The 19,576-nt window shown below is 41.2% G+C and overlaps 1 protein-coding gene across 3 annotated transcripts in view; it reads right to left on the reverse strand.

Annotated features, from left to right (window-relative positions):
* The window catches only part of CDK12 (cyclin dependent kinase 12), a 719,108-nt gene that overhangs the window by 207,287 nt on the left and 492,245 nt on the right, over positions 1-19,576 (reverse strand). For all 3 annotated transcript variants that reach the window (XM_044055049.1, XM_044055050.1, XM_044055051.1), the window contains one exon: positions 2,748-2,804. In XM_044055049.1, coding sequence (XP_043910984.1) covers positions 2,748-2,804 — 57 coding nt within the window. The remainder of the gene's footprint in view (positions 1-2,747; positions 2,805-19,576) is intronic.

Genomic DNA, 19,576 nt, shown 5'->3' on the forward strand with positions numbered 1-19,576 from the left:
GGAATTTAATCTGGAGGGGATTGAGGAATTCCCAGTGCCAGTGTGGCAGAAGTACAGACCTTCTTCCCCAGTCTCTCCATAACTCAACTATGCTTGTCTAAGAGAAGAAGCTTAGAAGAAGGTAAAGGCTAAGAAGGCTTTTCAGCACAGAGACCACAGCAGAGTCAAAATTAGGACACTTTATAAAGAAATCTGAAAGCCTCAGGCACCTTATAAAAATTATCAGGCTTCTTAGGGGCAGGAGGTTGAAAATCAGAAGAGAAGAAGTAGATGAAAAAGTATCCAACAGAGTAGCCAAAAGAAGGGGAACTGCAGAACGCTTAGGGTAGCCCATATGCAACAACTTATCATATCTTTTCTGGATGTCAGAAATGTGGAAACAGTCCCACTTAAAATGCTCCATCATCTGAAACAATGCATCCTCAATGGACAATTTTTGCAAAGGGAGTCACGACTTAAGGACTCTTCTTCCTCAGAGCCATAGTCCAAGGGTGATTGCATTTGGTAGGAATAGGCCAAGTAACCCTCATCTTGAGTAATTCCTCAGCAGAAGAATCAAGTTCCTTAGATCTTTTAAGGGTTGAGGACCAAGATGGGGGAAGAACGAACCCCCATGAGGTGGTCTCAAAGCCATCAGGGCATTAAACAAACCCGGAGTAAAATCCTGCCACTCCTGCTGATGAACTTTGGCAGAGGGAGAAATGTGCCTAGTCTTCAGTCTTTTCTTATGGGGGACCATCAGTTTAACAAACCTTGATCATTCAGAACCCTATCCTAACTCAACCAGAGGCATACTCTGGGATGGGAGGATTTGGCCATGGCACCCTGGGCCAAAAACTTGAGAAAGTGATTCACAAGATTGAGGGAAAAACAGAAGACAAATGACTGCAAAGAGTCTTTGACACAAATGCCTAACAGACAATACAGAGTGTTGTCATGAGAAGTGCTTAGGCATAAAAAACACGTTGTGAATCTTTAGGGAAATCTTTCTTTCATACTGACATTTACCCTTCTTGGATGACATGAAGTCTCAAAATGCACTATAAAAGGAGAGAAAAGGAACCAAATCCTGCAGAACGCTCGGTATAACCAGCACAGCAAAGGGTGTTCAGGCATACAATCATAGTGTATGGACTGGTGGCAAAACAGTTCTGAGTTTGGAGTGTAAGTATGTCACCTTTATGCCTTACGGTGATGCAGGAAGCATACGGCTGATGTATGACGCTAAGAATTAAAGGCTTTGGTATAGTGGGTGAACATAGTGCTGCCCTTGACAGGAGATTCCATGTTATGAATACTGCAACAGTGACATGGAAGGACATATATACATACAGATTATATATATAAAAATACATATACACGCACGCGCGCACACACACACACACATATATATATATATATATATATATATATATATATACATATATATGCACACATACAAAAAATATATCTATATATAAATAGATTTACTATTAAAATCTTGAGGTGAGAATGTACACATATGAACAATTCATAATTGAGATGTTCGAATGTGTCATATGTTTACAGTCTCACTGTTCAAACGTTTATATTAGTGAATGTCCTTGTGCATTCGCTAACATAAATCCGAAGAGGTGTACAGAGATTGCAGTATAGTGCAATTAGGGAAATTCATCCCTTTCCGCACTGTAGTGTGATCTTGGAGTTTGAATATATAGTTAGCAGGGGGTGCGGGGGGCTTGCCCCCCTACAAAAACGAGATGTTCCTTACAAGAGTATGGGACTTCACGGCAAAGATGGAATGTTCGGTAATTGTTGTAAAATGTTTGACATTTTCAGCACTTACGATTTACGACATTCTGAACACCCGAAAAATAGCAATTTTCGTGCTTTATTTCAAAATATAGTGACGAATTTTTTTTCATTTCGAAATATTAATAGCAAATCATATAGATATATATATACATACACACACACATTATATATATATATATATATATATATATATATATATATATATATATATATATATATATATATATATCTATAGACAGAAACTCATTCCAAGGTTACATGAACTTGTACAAATGGCAAAAAACATAACCTAAAAAAATTCTCTTGGTTCTCAGACTCCCGTGATTAAAAAAAAAACAAAGCACCCATAACAAGACAAATTCTAATGCAACAAGAAGTTCAGCAACTTTAACATCCAATCTTCCAGTGGTAATATTTTGTGACACAACAACACACCCCATTATCACTTCCAGAGAAATCACTTTCAGCATGCCAGCGATAACTAAAATGTATCTTAAGCTCTAGCAATTTAAAAATGTTAATTATAAAAGTGCTAAAACACTACTACAGTAAACAAAAATCATAATTCCAAGACTCACAGTTAAACAAATCAGACTTGGCTGACAACAGCATGACAAAATGCAAATTTATCAAGTTACATTTTCCTAATTAAAGTAAACGTACATCAGTGTAGGTAGTGTGTGGAAGTGATACTTGATTAATGACATGGAATCAACTTTCTGTGTGAGATGTAAACCACTGACTATTTTGTAGAATGCAAGTGTGTGGTGACAATACATTCTGGATGGTGTCACTACTCAAGTAATTAATGCAAACGTATCAGAAAAGCAAAAAACTAGTACTGTGAACATGAAGCAGTTATAAAGAACACAATTACAGTTGATGAACGGGGTTAGAGCACAAGATCTGTATTAAACTGATGAACAAAATCTGAGTCTTATAACCTAGCTCACCTCTCCTCAGAATTGTACAACCGGGCAAGTCCAAAATCAGCCAATTTGATCCGACCACTGAAAAAAGAGAAAAAGAAACTGGTTAGAGCTTAGTGATCAACACACCAGAACTACATGATCTTCTTATTCAGAAGGTATGCACTAAGAATGCACCACATAATGAAAAACAAAATTTAATATAAATTAAACCCATCAGTAGGCCGCATCAATACAACATAAACAATTTGTTAAAAGCTAGACTGCAGTAAGCATAAAAAGTACACAGTGTAAACATGGTTTTTTTTTTCTTCAGAAATTCATCATGACAACTTGCCTAATCACCTGAATAACAAAGAAAATAATATTTATATATCTGCATACCATCCTGTGGTCTTTTAAGCCATTTCATATGATGCTAGTTACCTATGACCTTGAATGCCTAACTCAGCTGCAGTTCTCATTCCTACCACAAAACTATGCAGAGGAACTGACCAATAATTCACATGCGGATTATAACCAGCCTAGTTCAACTTCAGATTGTCACCACTATGATTACAAGGTTTGAAGAGTCCAACTGGATTGCTAAATACTTTTTTTTCAAAATTTAAAGCTAAAAAGATTAACTTACCAGCCTTGGGTAAAATACTGGATGGGGGGGCTCCATACCACTTTTCCTGCAAGGTCTCACAACTCTGGGTCAATGAAAGCCAGGCAGTCAATTCTGACTCAAGAAACCATACATTTATCCACCATTAACAGACCATTGTTTAATTAATTTTTCGCACTAGCATTAATGTTTTAGCTGGTCAGTTTCTTAACTCAAGGCAATGAGTGTTGTTTATTCGATTTGTATTCTCTGGAATGACTACAACGGTCTAGCCATCCTCCCCCTGTTAAGGAGTCCATGCGCTTAAGATATTTTTGATTTGCCTCAAAGAGCAGTTTATAACATGCTACATAAAAAAAATGAGCAAAGCTGTCAGAAATTTTAAACTGAAAAATACTAGTGCTTTATTCCGTACTTGTGTTAATTTTTTCCTGTTTTGTGGACTACTTGAAGCATTTATGGGATACAGATTTAAAAGCATCTTTTAAGTATTAATTCAAGGCCTTTACTTCACTGAGTCAAATGGTAAAATGGCATGTGTATCCAGGCTTTCTAACAAAGTGAATAAATGCAGAAGATAACAATATATTTTTCCTGAATATTTCATAAAACCTGAAAGTCTGAGCACTGTCCCATCAAATACTGTTGCTAAATATTAGTTATGTATTTTATTTAGAACAGTATGGCAATTTGTAAATTCTATCTATTTTTTCAAGGAACTTTAAGATTCTTAATAAAATAAGAACTGTTTATAGACACACTATCAAAACATTAAATGTTACTTTCACATAATGGAATGAAATAAAAACAATGAGTAATAAGGTCACAAAGAAAAAACAATTGGTTAAAAAACACAGAAAAATCTAGCAAAATTAGACTTGACATTCAGTACTACCATTTAGCTGAAACACCTGATATCCTTAAAGGGTAATTTGCATATATCCCATGTTGCCTCTGATACAAGAGGTTTAAGGTATCATACAGTGGAAAGTCTACCTTTGATAGTGGAATGAAACACAAATAATTTCATAATGCCTTTAACTCTAACTTTTACATTATTTAACATATCCTATGGTCTTTTTTGTCATTTCTTTGTGTCTTGGTCTTTTTTGCCATTTCTCTGTGTCTTAAATCTGCTAGATGTAAAAGAAAAAAAAATCCTGTCATATGTAGTTTTTACTAGAATGATTGTTTTAATCAAGTTTTAAACCAGCCTTAATAAACAGTTTAACATGTACTACAAGTAAAAACATTTTTCAATATTTTTTGGGTCTCTCTTGGGATGTCACTTAACCAGCCAAGCCGGATCAACCAGCTTATCTCCTCCCCCCGACTTACTCAGGTATTGCTGGAGTTAGTCATGGATCCTAAGGGTATCCAGGGGGCTTGGCCATCAAGTTTTTCATTTTTTTCTTTCTTTCTATACCCTACCTACTCTCTTCCATGCCTCCTGCATTCGATTACTTCTGAGGGCAATTCTCTTCTTTGGATCAGGCTTCCCCTAAGGAAGTGTCACCGCCGAATATCCCTTCCACCAGAGACAGACATGCCCATCTCTCCCCTGCCACTCAGTCGCTAATCAAACCTTGGCCGTAGTTAGGGCCTTATCCTCTACACCACTAAGTCCACTTTTTACCCAAGTATGCATTACTTAAGAATGACTGATAAAATTCATACTATAATTAACAATTAAGATGTTAGTGATTTCATGAAAATAATCAGTTCAGTTATCTCAAATACAAATAAAATAAACAAATGAATATAAACATTCTCAGTCCCAGCTTCTGTTCTTCTATAATTTGTGAAGGTCATTTTTAGTTTTTCCTCCTGTCGCTCATCCGATCAGGGTAAAACTGACGAACAGTTGTGCGTTCAGTTCAAGCAGCTTTATTACATACAAACACATGCGGATTGAGGCTTAGTAACTTAAACAAACTTATAAACAGACTAACTACTGCACTCATACATGTTAACACTGTGGCTGTTCTCTCAAAATGGCACTGCTGCCTGCACGTGCTCTCTATTTATATGCACACGCCCTCACTTTGAAATGCTTTTTAAAGTTACAACACATGCTCTGTTGTACATCCTCCCTCTGAGAAATAAGTCATGCACTGAAAATGACAACACTGACCGATATGCAACTGTACAGAAATGATCCTTTGACATACAATTATACAGAACTAAATATAAATAAAACAATCACATCCAGGTTGCTGTGTATTTTACACTAGGCCTAGAAATACAACCTGATCGTGTGACATAAAAATTGGAACTGGGATTAGCAACAGGGACCGTCTTTAATGAATGTTCAACTTCAGGGACATTATCAGGAATGGGAATAGGTACTGAGACATGTCCTTCAGCAGCAACATCGTCTGGATTGCGCTGAGATCTAGAGTCTGTATTACAGGTACGAAGCTGCGACATCAGTTCAGACACCGGCCGGAAGAAGATGCCTGCGATTTCTTGTGTATCCTATACCCACAGATTCCACTAAGTATGATATCGGCTCGACACATACACCTCTCAACATGACCAGTATGATCAAAACCTTTTGCCGTTTGCATTCTCACTAGCTCTCCTCCTTTCAATGGACAAAGAAATCTGCTAGTTTTATCATAGCTGGACTTCTGAAAGGAACGCATTTTAAATAGTTGGGCTTTGATTGCTCTGGTGTTTTTAGCACTAGGCACTAACAAACTGGAACGGATAGACAAGATGGTTCTGGTTTGCCTAGATAGAAGTCTCTGAGCAGACAAACCAAGTAAGCTGTCACAGGGTACATTTCTGAGATTAGGCAAATTCAAGAAAACATTGGTAATGTCACACATTGACCTCTCTAGTAACTGGTTTGCATTTCGTACTGCACTCTCAGCCAGGCCGTTTGACTGTGGATATTCTGGACTTCTAGTTGTTGTTGTTGTATCTTTCGGCTTTCCCAGGTTAGGGGTTGCCACAGCGGAACTCCGGTCCGCTAATGATCAGCAGTAGATTTTTACGTACCGACTTGCCAGGCCTGACGCACAACCCTCAACGAAGGTATGCCCATTCATGCATGTCTCCAACAGAAGACGCTTTAGCTGAGAATCGAACAGGACAATGTCTTACTGTGAGACGACAACGTTACCGCAGCACCACCACCACAGTTTTATATTCTGGACTGCTAGCAATATGGATAAAGTCCCACTCTTTGCTCTGAAGTGCGTGTAATCTCAAGCACTATCATTCAACCTGCTCAATATACCTTCACCGTTAACTCTGAACCTCATGCCTTGAAGAAGTTGCACTCTCCATCCCGGGTCTGACACCATGTCACATGTCTGGTCAGGATAAAACAGACAAACAGTTCTGGGTTCAGGTCAAGCAGCTTTAATATATACAAACACATCAGGATTGAGGCTTAGTAGCTTAAACTTTAATAAACTTATAAAACAGACTGACTACGGCACTCATACATATTAAAAATAAGGCTGTTCTCTCAAAATGGCACTGCTGCCTGCACGTGCTCTCACGCTGAAATGCTTCTTTTATTTCTTTAACATTTGTTAACCGGGAAAATCCAACTTGGAATGAAGCCAATTTTCAGTGGAGGCCCGGGAGAAACCTTTTTTTTTTTTTTTTTTTTTTAAGTTACAACACATACTCTGTTCTACGCTGTCCATTTAATGCAACAGCTCTCAAATTCTGTATGAAGTGAAGCTTTATTAATCAACAAGTCAAAGTCAAAATGAGCCACAGATGTTTCTTCACTGAACTTTAATCCAAATGCTAACTCTCACCACATAGATTACTACTAAAAGTTATACTACTTAACATTTGCATATGTGAAACCCCCCCCCCTTTATAAGGATTAAGATGATGCTCCTCCATCACTATACAGTACATACTTTGAAAGAGAAGCTAGTTGCTCAGCATAATTCATCCAAGATTATCCAAGTTCAACTAACGCTGGGTAAAACCGCAATCCAGATTGCAGCTTGCTACAGACCCCCCCACCATGCTCCAGGATTCCCACTCCTCTTTTCTTCATACACTGGAAAATATTAAGGTACAACGCAACACCCTAATAATGGGTGATTTCAACTACCCCACCATTAACTGGGAAAACTACTCGTGTACCAAATCTTTTGCTCAACGTTTTCTGGAATTCATCAATTCCAACGCCTTGGATCAACTTAGCCACACCCCCCACAGAGGCAGCAATATCCTAGACCTGGTCATCACCAACATGGGTGACCGGTGTTCCACACCATAGGTCAGTTCCTCGTTGGTCAGATCCGACCACAAGCTAATCACCCTAGACATCCACATCCCGCTCCCATCCCCATTAGGAAAAACAACCGTAAAAAATTTCTCCAAAGCCAACTTCACGCTTCTTAAGACAGAAGTGGCAAACTTCACGACACCCATGCAGATGGACAATAGAGGTACGACTGCTGAATCCTACACAAGTGCACTTTATAAGAACTTACACAAGTGCATGGATCATGCTTATCCCTAACAGAACCAAGATGCTATCCTCCGAAAAAAGGAAGCCAATCTAGCGGTCTTCTGCCATAAACAAACTCTACAATAGAAGAAAGAAACTGTTGCAAAAAAGAGTACAATCCCACGATTAACTCCCTGGTCAGCCTCAGTAAGAAGCGGAGATCCCTCATAAAATCCTCCAAATCTAGTTATGAAAACAAAATTGCCACTGATTCTAAAGACAACCACAAAGCATTCTATAGTTATGTCAAGAATCTCAATGGCAACACTCAGATCTGCACTGAGTTACAGCACAATGACACTAAATATACAAAACCAACTGATATTGCCAACATCCAGGCAGATAGGTTCAGTGCTAACTTTAACCCCCCTCTCACCCCCTAAAGGGCCCTTCTTTATACAAGAAGAATGCAAAGTTCCTGTAATCACGGCTGCACAGGTAAAAACCTCACTCTCCAAAGCCAAGAACACAGCATCCATGGGACCTGACAACATCCCAGGCTGCCTTCTACACGAACTACAGAATGACCTGGTACCTCACCTAAGTACCATGTTCAATCATAGCCTCACCTTAGGCTTTGTGCCCATTGAATGGTGCACCGCGACAGTTCTCCCACTCCACAAAGGGGGGGAGGCCACAACAGACCCCGGGAACTACCGCCCCATTAGCCTGACGAGCCTGGTCTGCAAGGTCATAGAACGTATCATCATGGAACTCAAACAAAGACATTGGAGATCTCCAAACTCTGAACCCCACACAGTTCGGGTTTGTAAAAGGCAGATCATGTCTCCTAAACTTGATAGACTTCTTTGAAGCAGTCACCAAAGCCATAGATGAGGGTAAGGTGGTTCACACAGCTTATCTAGATCTCGCCAAAGCGTTCAACACCATCCCCCACTCTGGAATTATAGATAAACTCACTAAACTGGGTATAAATCCCTATGCCACAAGATGGGTTGCCAACTGGCTTACTGACAGAACTCACACTGTGAAAGTAGCAGACTCCAAATCAGACTTCAGACCAGTGACAAGTGGAGTACCACAGGGTTCAGACCTGGGTCCTCTCCTGTTTGGTATCTATTTCTCTGAAGTACAGGCTAACACAGAAGGTCTTTGGCTAGCTAAATTCAAAGATGACTGCAAACTAGGAGCCATAATCAAAACTCCTAACGATGTGGACATCCTACATAAGGGCCTCACTGAGACAGATGTCTGGTGTCAAAGCCATGGTCTCAAGCTCAATGCCAAAAGGTGCAGTCATCCCCTTTGGTAAAACCTCTGTACCCATGAACTACCACATAGGCTGTACTCTTCTTAACACCAAAAGTGTGATAAGAGACCTTGGGACACAGGTGGACAGTAGTCTCTCCTTTGATAATCACATCACCACAGTGGTCAGGAAATCCTTCTACGTGGCACATCTCATCACAAAAGGTTTCTCATCCAGAAAAAAAGAGCTAATTGTTCCCCTCTACTCATCACTCATTAGACCCATTATAGAGTACAACACCCCTTTTGGTATGTACCTCACAAGACATCAACAACTGGAAAGGCCGCAGAAATACCTCACAAAGAGGATTACTGGCCTCACTTGTCACCACAATAAACAAAACATGCTGAAGGGATAGAGTCCTGTCCCAGAGACTTCCCATACTCTGGAACAGACTATCTAGCTATGTCACACAGAGCTCCTCATTAGCACTCAAGAAAAATCTTGAGGACTGGATGGGTAATAGAAAATTCACCCATGGGATCACTTCTGTGGTTCTGCTTGACAGGGGCACAGGAAAATAATTTTCTTGGGTGGCGAAAGCCAGGGTACCTTTTTGGCTAGCCTTGTATAGGCCCTAGGGTGAATAGCCTAGTACCTAACTATGAAGCATCACTACAAGTAAAATATGAAAATGATGTGTGAAGAAATCTAAAATAATGAACTTTGCTTTATTTAATAACACTAGTCCTGACACTGGAGTGGTATCTTGATGAGTCTGCCAAAAAGGGCTGTAACAGCAACCTTCTTAGAAAACTGAGTTAACTTGACTTCCATTAGGGAGGCTGCCCATACAATATGTTTGCAGTACTATCATAAATACAGGAGATGGTATTCTTTTGCAGTTTTTAAATGTCTACCTGTAGACTGCAACAATACAACTCTTCAAATACGTGAGCATCTCTAATCTGACAGGTCGTTGATATTTTATTTTATTATTCACAGAAAAATGCAACTTAGAAATGTATTCCATTTCACAGTTTCAATAATGGCTAGCTCATTTATTCAAAAATATAGGCTTGGTGTACCGTATTCAGACATGGTGTTTAACAGTATCACATTTCAGGAGTTACGTAATTAAAACAGCTAAACTGACAACATTTATGTAGCCAAGGGTGTTTCACTTACTGTGTTTTAATGAAACAGCAAAGACGTTAAAAGTAACTCAAGTTTTTTGTTCCTTTTTCACACACACACACACACACACACAAAACTGACCACATTTACTTTCTATCAGAATACATTAACAAAAGACTAGAATTTGAACCTTGACACCAACTTTTCCCCCAGAAGATGAATATTAAAGCAAAGAGCAGAAAATTACAGCAGTTTTGTTGAAACAACTTAATTATTCATTTTAGGCATGGCAATGGTGATAACCACTGAGATATCAGTTCCTCATTCTGATTTTGTTTTCTATGCATTCTGCAAAAAGTACTATTTACTACCATCTACGCTACGTACACTGTCATGTTGGGCCAAAACATAACATGCCTGGGTCTCGTCTCTGCGTTTAAACACTCAGAAATGTGATTTGTGTACATTCAGCAGCATATCATTCCTTAGCTGACATGGAATACAGAGGAGATTTTGTAAACAAAATAACTCCTTTCTAAAAATGTATACTGTTGTTTAATTAGCCCATGAAGTTGCTTCACACAACCGCCCATCCTAACATTTTCCTCACATGACTGCAATTCTACACATCTGTCAACGCAGGTTTCAGTTCCTTTAGCTTCTAGGCAATTACTGGGATTTTTATGACAAGACCAGATCCTATTCTAGCAAATTTTCCTTACTGAAACGGGCTCTACTCAACATGTAAACAATGAGTATCAGCTCTCCTAGCTTATACTACACTTCTACATTACAGTTTTAAAGATTTAGCTGCATTCCTTGCAATCAAACTTGTGCACTGTATAAAGATTTCTTGGAACTATTCTGCAAGTATTTTTGATCCGTCTCAACTTGAATATGTTTTTCACATGAATTTTCATGAAACTTACAGCTACCAAAAACTATGCCTAGGATTTCTTCTCTATCTGCACTTAGCTGGACTTGTGCACCTGCCAATGCTTCCAGTGCACAGGCACAGCTCCTAGCCCTTTTTGGCTTGCATCCTCAGGCAGTGTCTCTGATTATGTGACACTGTACTACTTTTGTGCTGCTGCTGATAGTTATTAGCCTCTTCAGCAGTTCATAGCTTTTAACTTGATCCTCTGACCAGCACCAAACAGTATTCCACGCAAGTAGTTGCATAAGTATATCTGACAAGTGTGGTACAAGTTTGGCACTGTGCCATTTCCAACAACTGCACTATGACAGTTTGCCAGCATGAGTTTGCACATTAACCATTGCATGGATTTTATCAGTATGTGGTTGTAACCATTTGGCAGACAGTTTGCCAGCAGGAGTTTGCACATTAACCATTGCAAGGATTTTATCAGTATGTGGTTGTAACAATTTGGCAGTGAGATGTCCATTGATGTATTTTACAGGTATCACGCATATCATGTGTGACAATCAGATCGGTTCAGTTTCATACCCTATAACCTTTGTCCAACAACTTAATGTATCTGCTGTCATACTTTTGCACAGTAACCCAGACCAGAATATCATCCTTACTATTCATGCTAACTTCCACTTTCTCGACCACAACTGCCACATAACTGCAAAATACCATTGGCACTGAAGGTTAAGAGTAATCCAGGCAGAATAAGGTCTAGAGGAAGGAGGCTACCATATCCGGATTAAGTAGAGTGTGGAAGGGTATAAGAAGAACAAAGGGCAACAAGAAAATGGGACAGGAATCAGGAAGTTAAATCTGTGTAGGAAGAAGAAATGGGGGTTGGGTAAAGTATAAAAGGTCTTTGAAAGTGAAAAGGAAGAAGGGGACATGGGATAAACTAGTCACAAAATGAAAAGTAAAGGGATGGAGGGGTGTAAATATAAGAAGTGATCAGAAGACTGAGGGGGAAGGACCTCGTGATGGACTTACAAATAAGATAAGTCCACAGATGACACAAGCACCCAGACAACTTAAGTAAGGCATGATGTAACATAACTGCTAAAGTTAACAAGTAGAGGGGAAAGAGATTACATACTTGGTGAGAATGCAAAAAGATACACAGATTATAGCAAAGTGTGGTGGAGTTCTGGAAAGAGGTGACGGCAAGGGATTGGACAGGAAATGGAACATGTGGCACATCAGGAGAGGTTAGGAACTGAGTCAGCAGTCAAAGTAATTACAGTTGTGTAAGAACTTACCATAAAAGTAGATGTCCTATTGATCACTGTTGCAATACTACAAACAAATGGGTTAACAATGTTCACGTCTGGCCGGGGTGCCAAAGCTTAATCTTCCCTTGATGTGTGACCTCAGCTTGCTAGTGAAACGGTATATAAGCAGATGGGCAAATGTAGATCCTCATTACCTCCAAGCCAGCAGCCTGAAGACTGCTGTAGAAAGTGACTGTGCAGCTAAGTGAAGCAATGCAGGAAGTGATAAGAAGCCCCCTCGATCCTAGGGACCTACCTTTAGGGCAGAGAGACAGTAACCAAATTAGAGAGGAAGGAATACTGCAACAGTGATCAGCAGAACATCTACTGTTATGGTAAGTTTGTAGACAAATCTATGTCCTGAATGAGATCAGTGTTGCAGTATTCCAGACAAATGGATAATTCCCAGAGCTAAAGGGAACATAAGGGGTGATAGCTAGTTGACAGAAGAACTGTTCAACAGGCCAGAAAGGATTGATTAGCAAAAGTACCTTCAAAAGGCATCAATCATGTAGTGTTTAGTGATGGTGTGTACAGGTGACCAGAAGGCAGCTTCCAAAACAGCCCTGACATCAACCCCTTTGTAGAGGGTCCCAGATGATACTGCTGCCATAGTAGAATGAACTTTAAGGCAGAAAGGCAAGGTTTGCCATGAAGAGAATAACAAAAGGATAAGGACTTAGACATTGTTTAGATACTGATTGGCCCAGTTTACATCCATAAAAAAAGAGAGTCAGTCGGTCTAACTTGTCCAAATAAAACCTTAGCTGTCTGTGAATATTTAGAGAGTTTAGGAATCTTTCCCTATTCTGTGGGTTGGGGAAGAGAGTAGGTAGATTGCTAGCCTAGTTGAGAGACAATTCATTCACTACTTTTGTCACAAAACATGGATTAGCCGTCAAAGTCACCCCAGAAAGGGAGGAATGGCCATGAGTGCCTATAACTCTTAGACATTCCTAGCAGAAGTGTGAGGCAGAAGCAGAATAGTCTTCCAGGTGAAAAATATGAGATTTGCAGAGGCTGCTAGTTCAAAAGTAGTAGGACAGTGAGTTTTCCAACATGAAGCTAAGGTCCCAATAAGGGGTTCAGCTTCTTGGTGGGCTAAGATGTAGAACCCCTTTTAGAAATTTTGACCACAGGCCCGGACACAACAAGTGGGTTGAGAGGCAGACAGGCAGAGATGGCCAACAAGTGGGCTTTGATGGAGGAGTAAGCCAGATCTGCATCCATGAGCTAACACAAATTCTTTGGGATCGAAGGCACCTCTGATTTGTTGGGGTCCTGGTTATTTCTATGGCACCAGCAAGAAAATCTCTTCCATTTGGTTATGCAAGATTTTCAAGTGGTGGGTCTCACTGCTACTTGGAGAACAATAGTAACATCTTCTGAAAACTGCTGTATGAAAGGAATCAGTACCCTGCCATACAAAGGCTTAGGTTTAGGGACGACTGGTTGGGATGTAGCAGTGAACTTTTTTGTTTTGTGACAAGCTCCATTTTTAGTAGTAGTTTGCAGTGTTTGCCTTTGGTAAGATGATAGAGAAAACCAATGCTGTATTGGCCAAAAGGGGTTCAACAGTAATAGTTTTGCTTTTTTTCTTTTATGATCTTTCTAAGAACCTTTTGAATAAGGGGTAGTAAGAGGAAGACGGAGAGAAATCCATGTCCACTGAAAGGAAAATGCTTTTGTCCTTCATGGGAAGGGCAAGGGTGCCTGGTACAAATGAGAGGGAGACATTTGCTGTTCTATGAGAAAAATGAATCTATCAGAGGTCTCCCCCAATGGTGAAGATGTTAGAAAGACTTGCATGTTCAGGGTCCATTCAGGAGGGTCCTCCAAGGTCTGCTTAATAAGTCGGCCAGCACAATGTCTTGTGATGCGAAGTACAGTGGATATAAAAAGTGTACATACCACTGTTAAAATGCCAACAGACTCTACTCCCCAAAGAGGTGCAGGATGTCATTTTGGAGGCCAGAAGGCCATCTACTAGAAAGGCTTACTCTGCAAAATGGAAACGTGTTTGCTCTTGGAATGAGAAAAAAGGCCAGGATCCTAAAAAACTGAATGTGCCTCAGGTATTACAGTATCTAGCTGAGCTGCTGAACAGTGGACTTTCATTTTCCTCCATAAAAATCCATGCCACAGCCATTTCTGCAGAATTCAACAAGGATCCACCCTTATTCTCTCACCCACTCTTAAGACAGTTCCTCAGAGGGGCTAAGAATATAAGACCACCAAGGAAACAACCAATACCAGCCTGGGATCTTAATTACATTCTAGAAAAATTAACATTGCCCACTTTGAAAAAGCTGCCTCAACAGATTTGCAATACTTGTCCTGGAAAACAGCTTTCCTTCTGGCCATTACCTCAGCTCGTAGAGTATCGGAACTACAAGCCCTCATGGCTGTGCAGCCCTTTCTCATCTTCCATCAGGATAGGGTTTACCTTCGAACCAACCCGTCATTTATGCCTAAAGTGGTATCCAGGGTAGCTTTAAATCAAGCCATACACTTACCTACCTTTTACCCCAATCCTCAAAACAAAGGGGAAAGGCTCCTACACTCCTTAGACATCCATAGACAGCTACGTTATTATTTGGACAGAAAAAAGCCTTTCAGGAAATCAGAACAACTCTTTGCGTCCTATGCTGTAGGAGCTCAAGGGAAGCCAGTTTCCAAACAGACTATTTCAAAATGGATAGGCCACTGCATACGGTTTTGTTACTCCTATCATGGAAAATCTGTTCCTACAGGCATCAGATCCCACTCCACCAGGGTCACAGCTACCTCTACACCTTCCTCAGAGGAGTTCCTACCAAAGATATTTTGTAGGCAGCCACTTGGAGTTCTGTGCATACCTTCACAAAACACTACCACCTGCCTTTATATTCCAAAATTAGAGCAGGCTTTGCCACTGCTGTGTTGCAGGGCATTCTGGCTCATCCAAGTTCCACCTAGTGCCTACCACCCTGTGCGTAGCTTTGGGATTCTACCCATCTATGATTACTGCAGCTGTATGCACGATGAACATAGTACAGTTTTGTACCTACCATAAATGTAGATGTTTGAGTGCTAATACAGCTGCAGTACAGTTTTCCCTCCCTCCTTCCCCTCTTGGTAAAGGCCTAGGGCCTAACCCCTCTTCATACAACCTGATGGGGTTATCCTTCTATGGTATATTTGCTTGCAACTACTGATTTTTGATTATATTGCATTTCATGTATATAAATATAACGTATGTATTGCCTTCCTTCTGGGGGCACCTGACATCTGGGGCAAGAAAGACTGAAGAAAATGGTGTCAGCTGTGTCTTATATACCCCTGCCTCACTGACGTCAGGAAAGAAAGCGACAACAACCAACGCCGGACCTAGACTTTGGAATTCGGCCGACCGAGGGACCGCCTGACGGCAGAGAACCCATCTGTGATTACTGCAGCTGTATTAGCACTCGAACATCTACATTTATGGTAGGTACAAAACTGTACTTTTTCCAGGACAAATATTGCAAATCTGATGAGGCAGCTGGCTCATAGGGAGGCAAGGTCAGTTTTTCCAGAATGAAATTAAGATCCCAAGCAGGTATTGGTTGTTTCCTTGGAGGTCTTAAATTCTTAGCCCCTCTGAGGAACTGTCTTAAGAGAGGGTGAGAGAATAAAGGTGGAACAGTGTTGTATTCTGCAGAAATGGTTGAATTTTGATGGAGGAGAAAGAAAGTCCACTGCTTAGCAGTTCAGCCAAATATTGTAGTATTTGAGGTAAATTCAGTTTTCCAGGATCCTGGCCCTTTTTCTCATTCCAGACACAAAAACGTTTCCATTTTGCAGAGTAAGCTTTTCTAGTTGATGGCCTTCTGGACTCCAAAATGACATCCTGCACCTCCTTGGAGAGTAGGGCCTGTTGTGATGCTAAGGAATCTTCCATGCGGCTAGATTGAGTGTTTTTAGCTGGCTGTGAAGAGTTTTGAAGTTGTGCTGAGTCAGAAGAAGAGGCATTAGAGGCAGGGTCCATGGTGGGGAATGCGTCAGGCTCCTCACGAGTGGGTACCAGTGTTGCCTTGGCCAGTCCGGAGCAATGAGAATCATCTTTGGTCTGTCTGCTCTGGTCTTCAATAGAACTTTGGGCAGCAGAGGAAGAGGTGGGAAAGCATAAACTGTCATTGATGTCCAACTGAAAGAGAGAGCGTCCACTCTCCAGGCCTTTGGCTGGAAGATCCTTGAGCAGAATTTTGTCAATTGGTGATTTTTGTGGGAGGCAAAGAGATCTATGTCTGGCCTTCCCCATTCTTGGATTATTTCTGCAAAAACTTTTGGATGCAATTTCCATTCGTGTGGATCTGTCATATTCCTGCTTAGGTTGTCTGCCAGCGTGTTTTCCTTGCCTGGCAAGTACTGTGCTTGTAGTTCCATTTGTAAGCCCATGGCCATGTTCCAAAGTGACATGGCCAGTCTGCAAAGGGGGTAAGAATGTGTTCCTCCCTGTTTGTTTATGTACCACATAACTGTGGTGTTGTCCGTTCTTATCAATAGTTGACCTGGCTGTAGAAGGTCCTTGAAAGCTATAGTAGCATTTATTACTGCTAGCATTTCTTTTTGATTGATGTGCAGGTGCTTTTCTTTTTGGGGCCATTTGCCCTGAATGCACCGATCTGTCATGTGCGCCCCGCAGGCATAGTCCAAGGCGTCTGTTGTGATGACTTGATTTGCTTGAGGCTTGCTAAATGGAAGACCTGTGTTTGTTTGGCATGCTTGAGCCCACCACAGAAATTCCTTTTGCAGACATGGAATTAGTGGTATTATTGTTTCCAAACTGTGGCTGTGCTGAGACCATATGTTTTTCAGGTACCATTGTAGTTTCCTCATATGCAGCCTTGCACATGGGATTAGTAAGATGCAAGATGCCATGAATCCCAGAGCCTGCAGGATTTTCCTTGCAGTCAGCCTGGTGTAATTTGCTAGTGTTCTGAAGTATTGAATTAGTTGCCGCTGCTTCTCTAGCGTGAGGTAGGCCATCAGGGTGTTTGTGTCCAAATTGGCACCCAGGAAAATTATCTTCCGAAAGGGTATCAGCCTTGATTTCTTTTTGTTGACTGTGTATCCCAGGGACTTCAATAACATTATTACATAAGCCAAATGTTTCAGAAGAATGTGCTTGCTGTCCGCTTGGATCAGGCAGTCGTCCAAATAGGGGTATATTTGTATCCCTTGAAGTCTGCAGTAGGCAATTACTGATGCCAGGCATTTCGTGAATACTCTGGGCGCAGTAGATAAGCCAAAGGGCAATGCAGAGAATTGATAATGGTTTGAACCTGCAAGAAATCTGAGGTACCTTCTGCAATTTTGTCTGATTGGGACATGCAGGTATGCCTCCTTGAGGTCCAATGTTACCAGCCAAGACTCCTTGCCCAGCATGGGAAGAAGTTGCTGTAGAGTGAGCATCTTGAATTTTGGTACGAGTAGAAATGTGTTTAAGATGGATAGGTCCAAAATAGGTCTCCAATCTTTTCCCTTTCTTGGCACCAGAAATAGCCTGGAATAAAAACCTTGACCTTGTTTGGGCGTAGGTACCTCTTGAATAGCTTTCATTTTTATGAGCTCTGTAATTTGCCTTTGTGCCTCTGCCCTTTGATTGTGTGGCAGGTTTGGCATGCCTCTCATTATTGGAAGGGTGTGAAAATGGAATTTGTAGACTCTGTTTATAATGTCCAGGATCCATTTGTCCTTTGTGACAATATGCCAATTTTTTGAAAATAATGCCAGCTTTCCTCCTAAGGGGGCTGCCATTTGAGACCTGGTTGACATGCAAAGGGGAAAGTCATTGGGCTTGCTTTCTGAAAGATTGCGAGTTGTCCTCACCACCTCTTTGTGTAGGAGCTTGCCATTGTCTGCCTCTAAACGATCCTTGGGATTGTCCTCTGCCCCTCGGGCGCCTGTATCTGCCTCTTTGGGGTCTGTCTGTGGCAGGAAAGGACCAGTTTTTGGAAGGCCAATTTCTACTAAAACGTGGGGGTGGAACCTGTAGAAATTCTTTCACAGTTTGCATTGATTTATCCTTTTCCTCCATTTTCCTTAATACCTCCTCAGCCTTAGCTCCAAATAGTACATCCTTTTGAAGAGGGGTGTCTAGTAATTTAGCTTTGACATGATCAGGCAAGGCTTGTTCCTTGAGCCAGGCATGCCTACGTATGACTGATCCTGTAACAGCAGCTCTACATGAGGCCTCTAGAGCATCAAAACCACATTGTAAGGTATGTTTACCCACTTGTTCTGCACTATGCATCAAATCCTGCAACTCCTTCAAGTCTGGTTGTTCAGGTTGTGACATTTTACTTTTCAATTGTGATAACAAAAACTGTTGGTATTTTAGCATATGAAACTGACAGTTTAAGGCCCTCATGGATAAGGTAGCCGAGGTATATACCTTTTTTCCCCACCTTTCTAAGGATCTGGAATCTCTCTCGGAAGGCAATGGATTTTTAGCAATGGAGGCCTTAACTCCCTTGGGGCCCTGTGAGATGGTTTCTGGGTCAGCAGCATGGCTTTTGTATAGAAATTGGTGTGAGTCAGGAACCCTGTAGTACCTGTCAGGCTTAACTGGAGCTGGAGGTAGAGAGTCCAGGTTAAGGCAGGCCTCAGAGTAAACGTCATCTAGGATGTCCAAGACAGGAGGTATAGCCAGAGGCCTGTGCTGAGGTAGCAACAGAAATTCCCTAAGCCTTTTCTTGGAATCTGAATAATCTTGGCCTTCCCAGTGGAAGTGTTCCCTTAAGGTATGCAAAGTTTCCCCACATGAGTAATCCCTCAGGGGGGGGATACAGAAGGGATGGACTCCTCCGCATCAGAGTCTTCAAAAGGGGAGTAAGAATGTTCCTGATCATCAGAGTGCTCTGAAATAATGGAGCCCTGATCAGAGGAGGGGGAATCTTCCTCCACTCTGGGCCTTTTGTCCGGTGGGGGCTGAGAACCTCTGATAAGAGTCATTAAATCCTCAGCCATTTTAAGCATCTGTTTCTTAGGCATGGGGCCTGGAGATGGGCCCTGTGTAGCTGGTCTCAGAGTGCATGGTTGCTTTAGACTTTGTGAAAGCCTTGATGGAGAAAGAAGAGGAAGGTCTGAAGACACCTTGAGTGGAGGTGGACCTGTCCACATTCTGAGTTTCAACGCCAAGAGTGGCTTCGGTATCTGTAGTCGGGGTATGGGCCGAG

The sequence above is a fragment of the Protopterus annectens genome, chromosome 13.part0 (assembly GCF_019279795.1).
Source record: "Protopterus annectens isolate FY-2018-M chromosome 13.part0, PAN1.0, whole genome shotgun sequence".
NCBI lineage: Eukaryota > Metazoa > Chordata > Ceratodontiformes > Protopteridae > Protopterus > Protopterus annectens.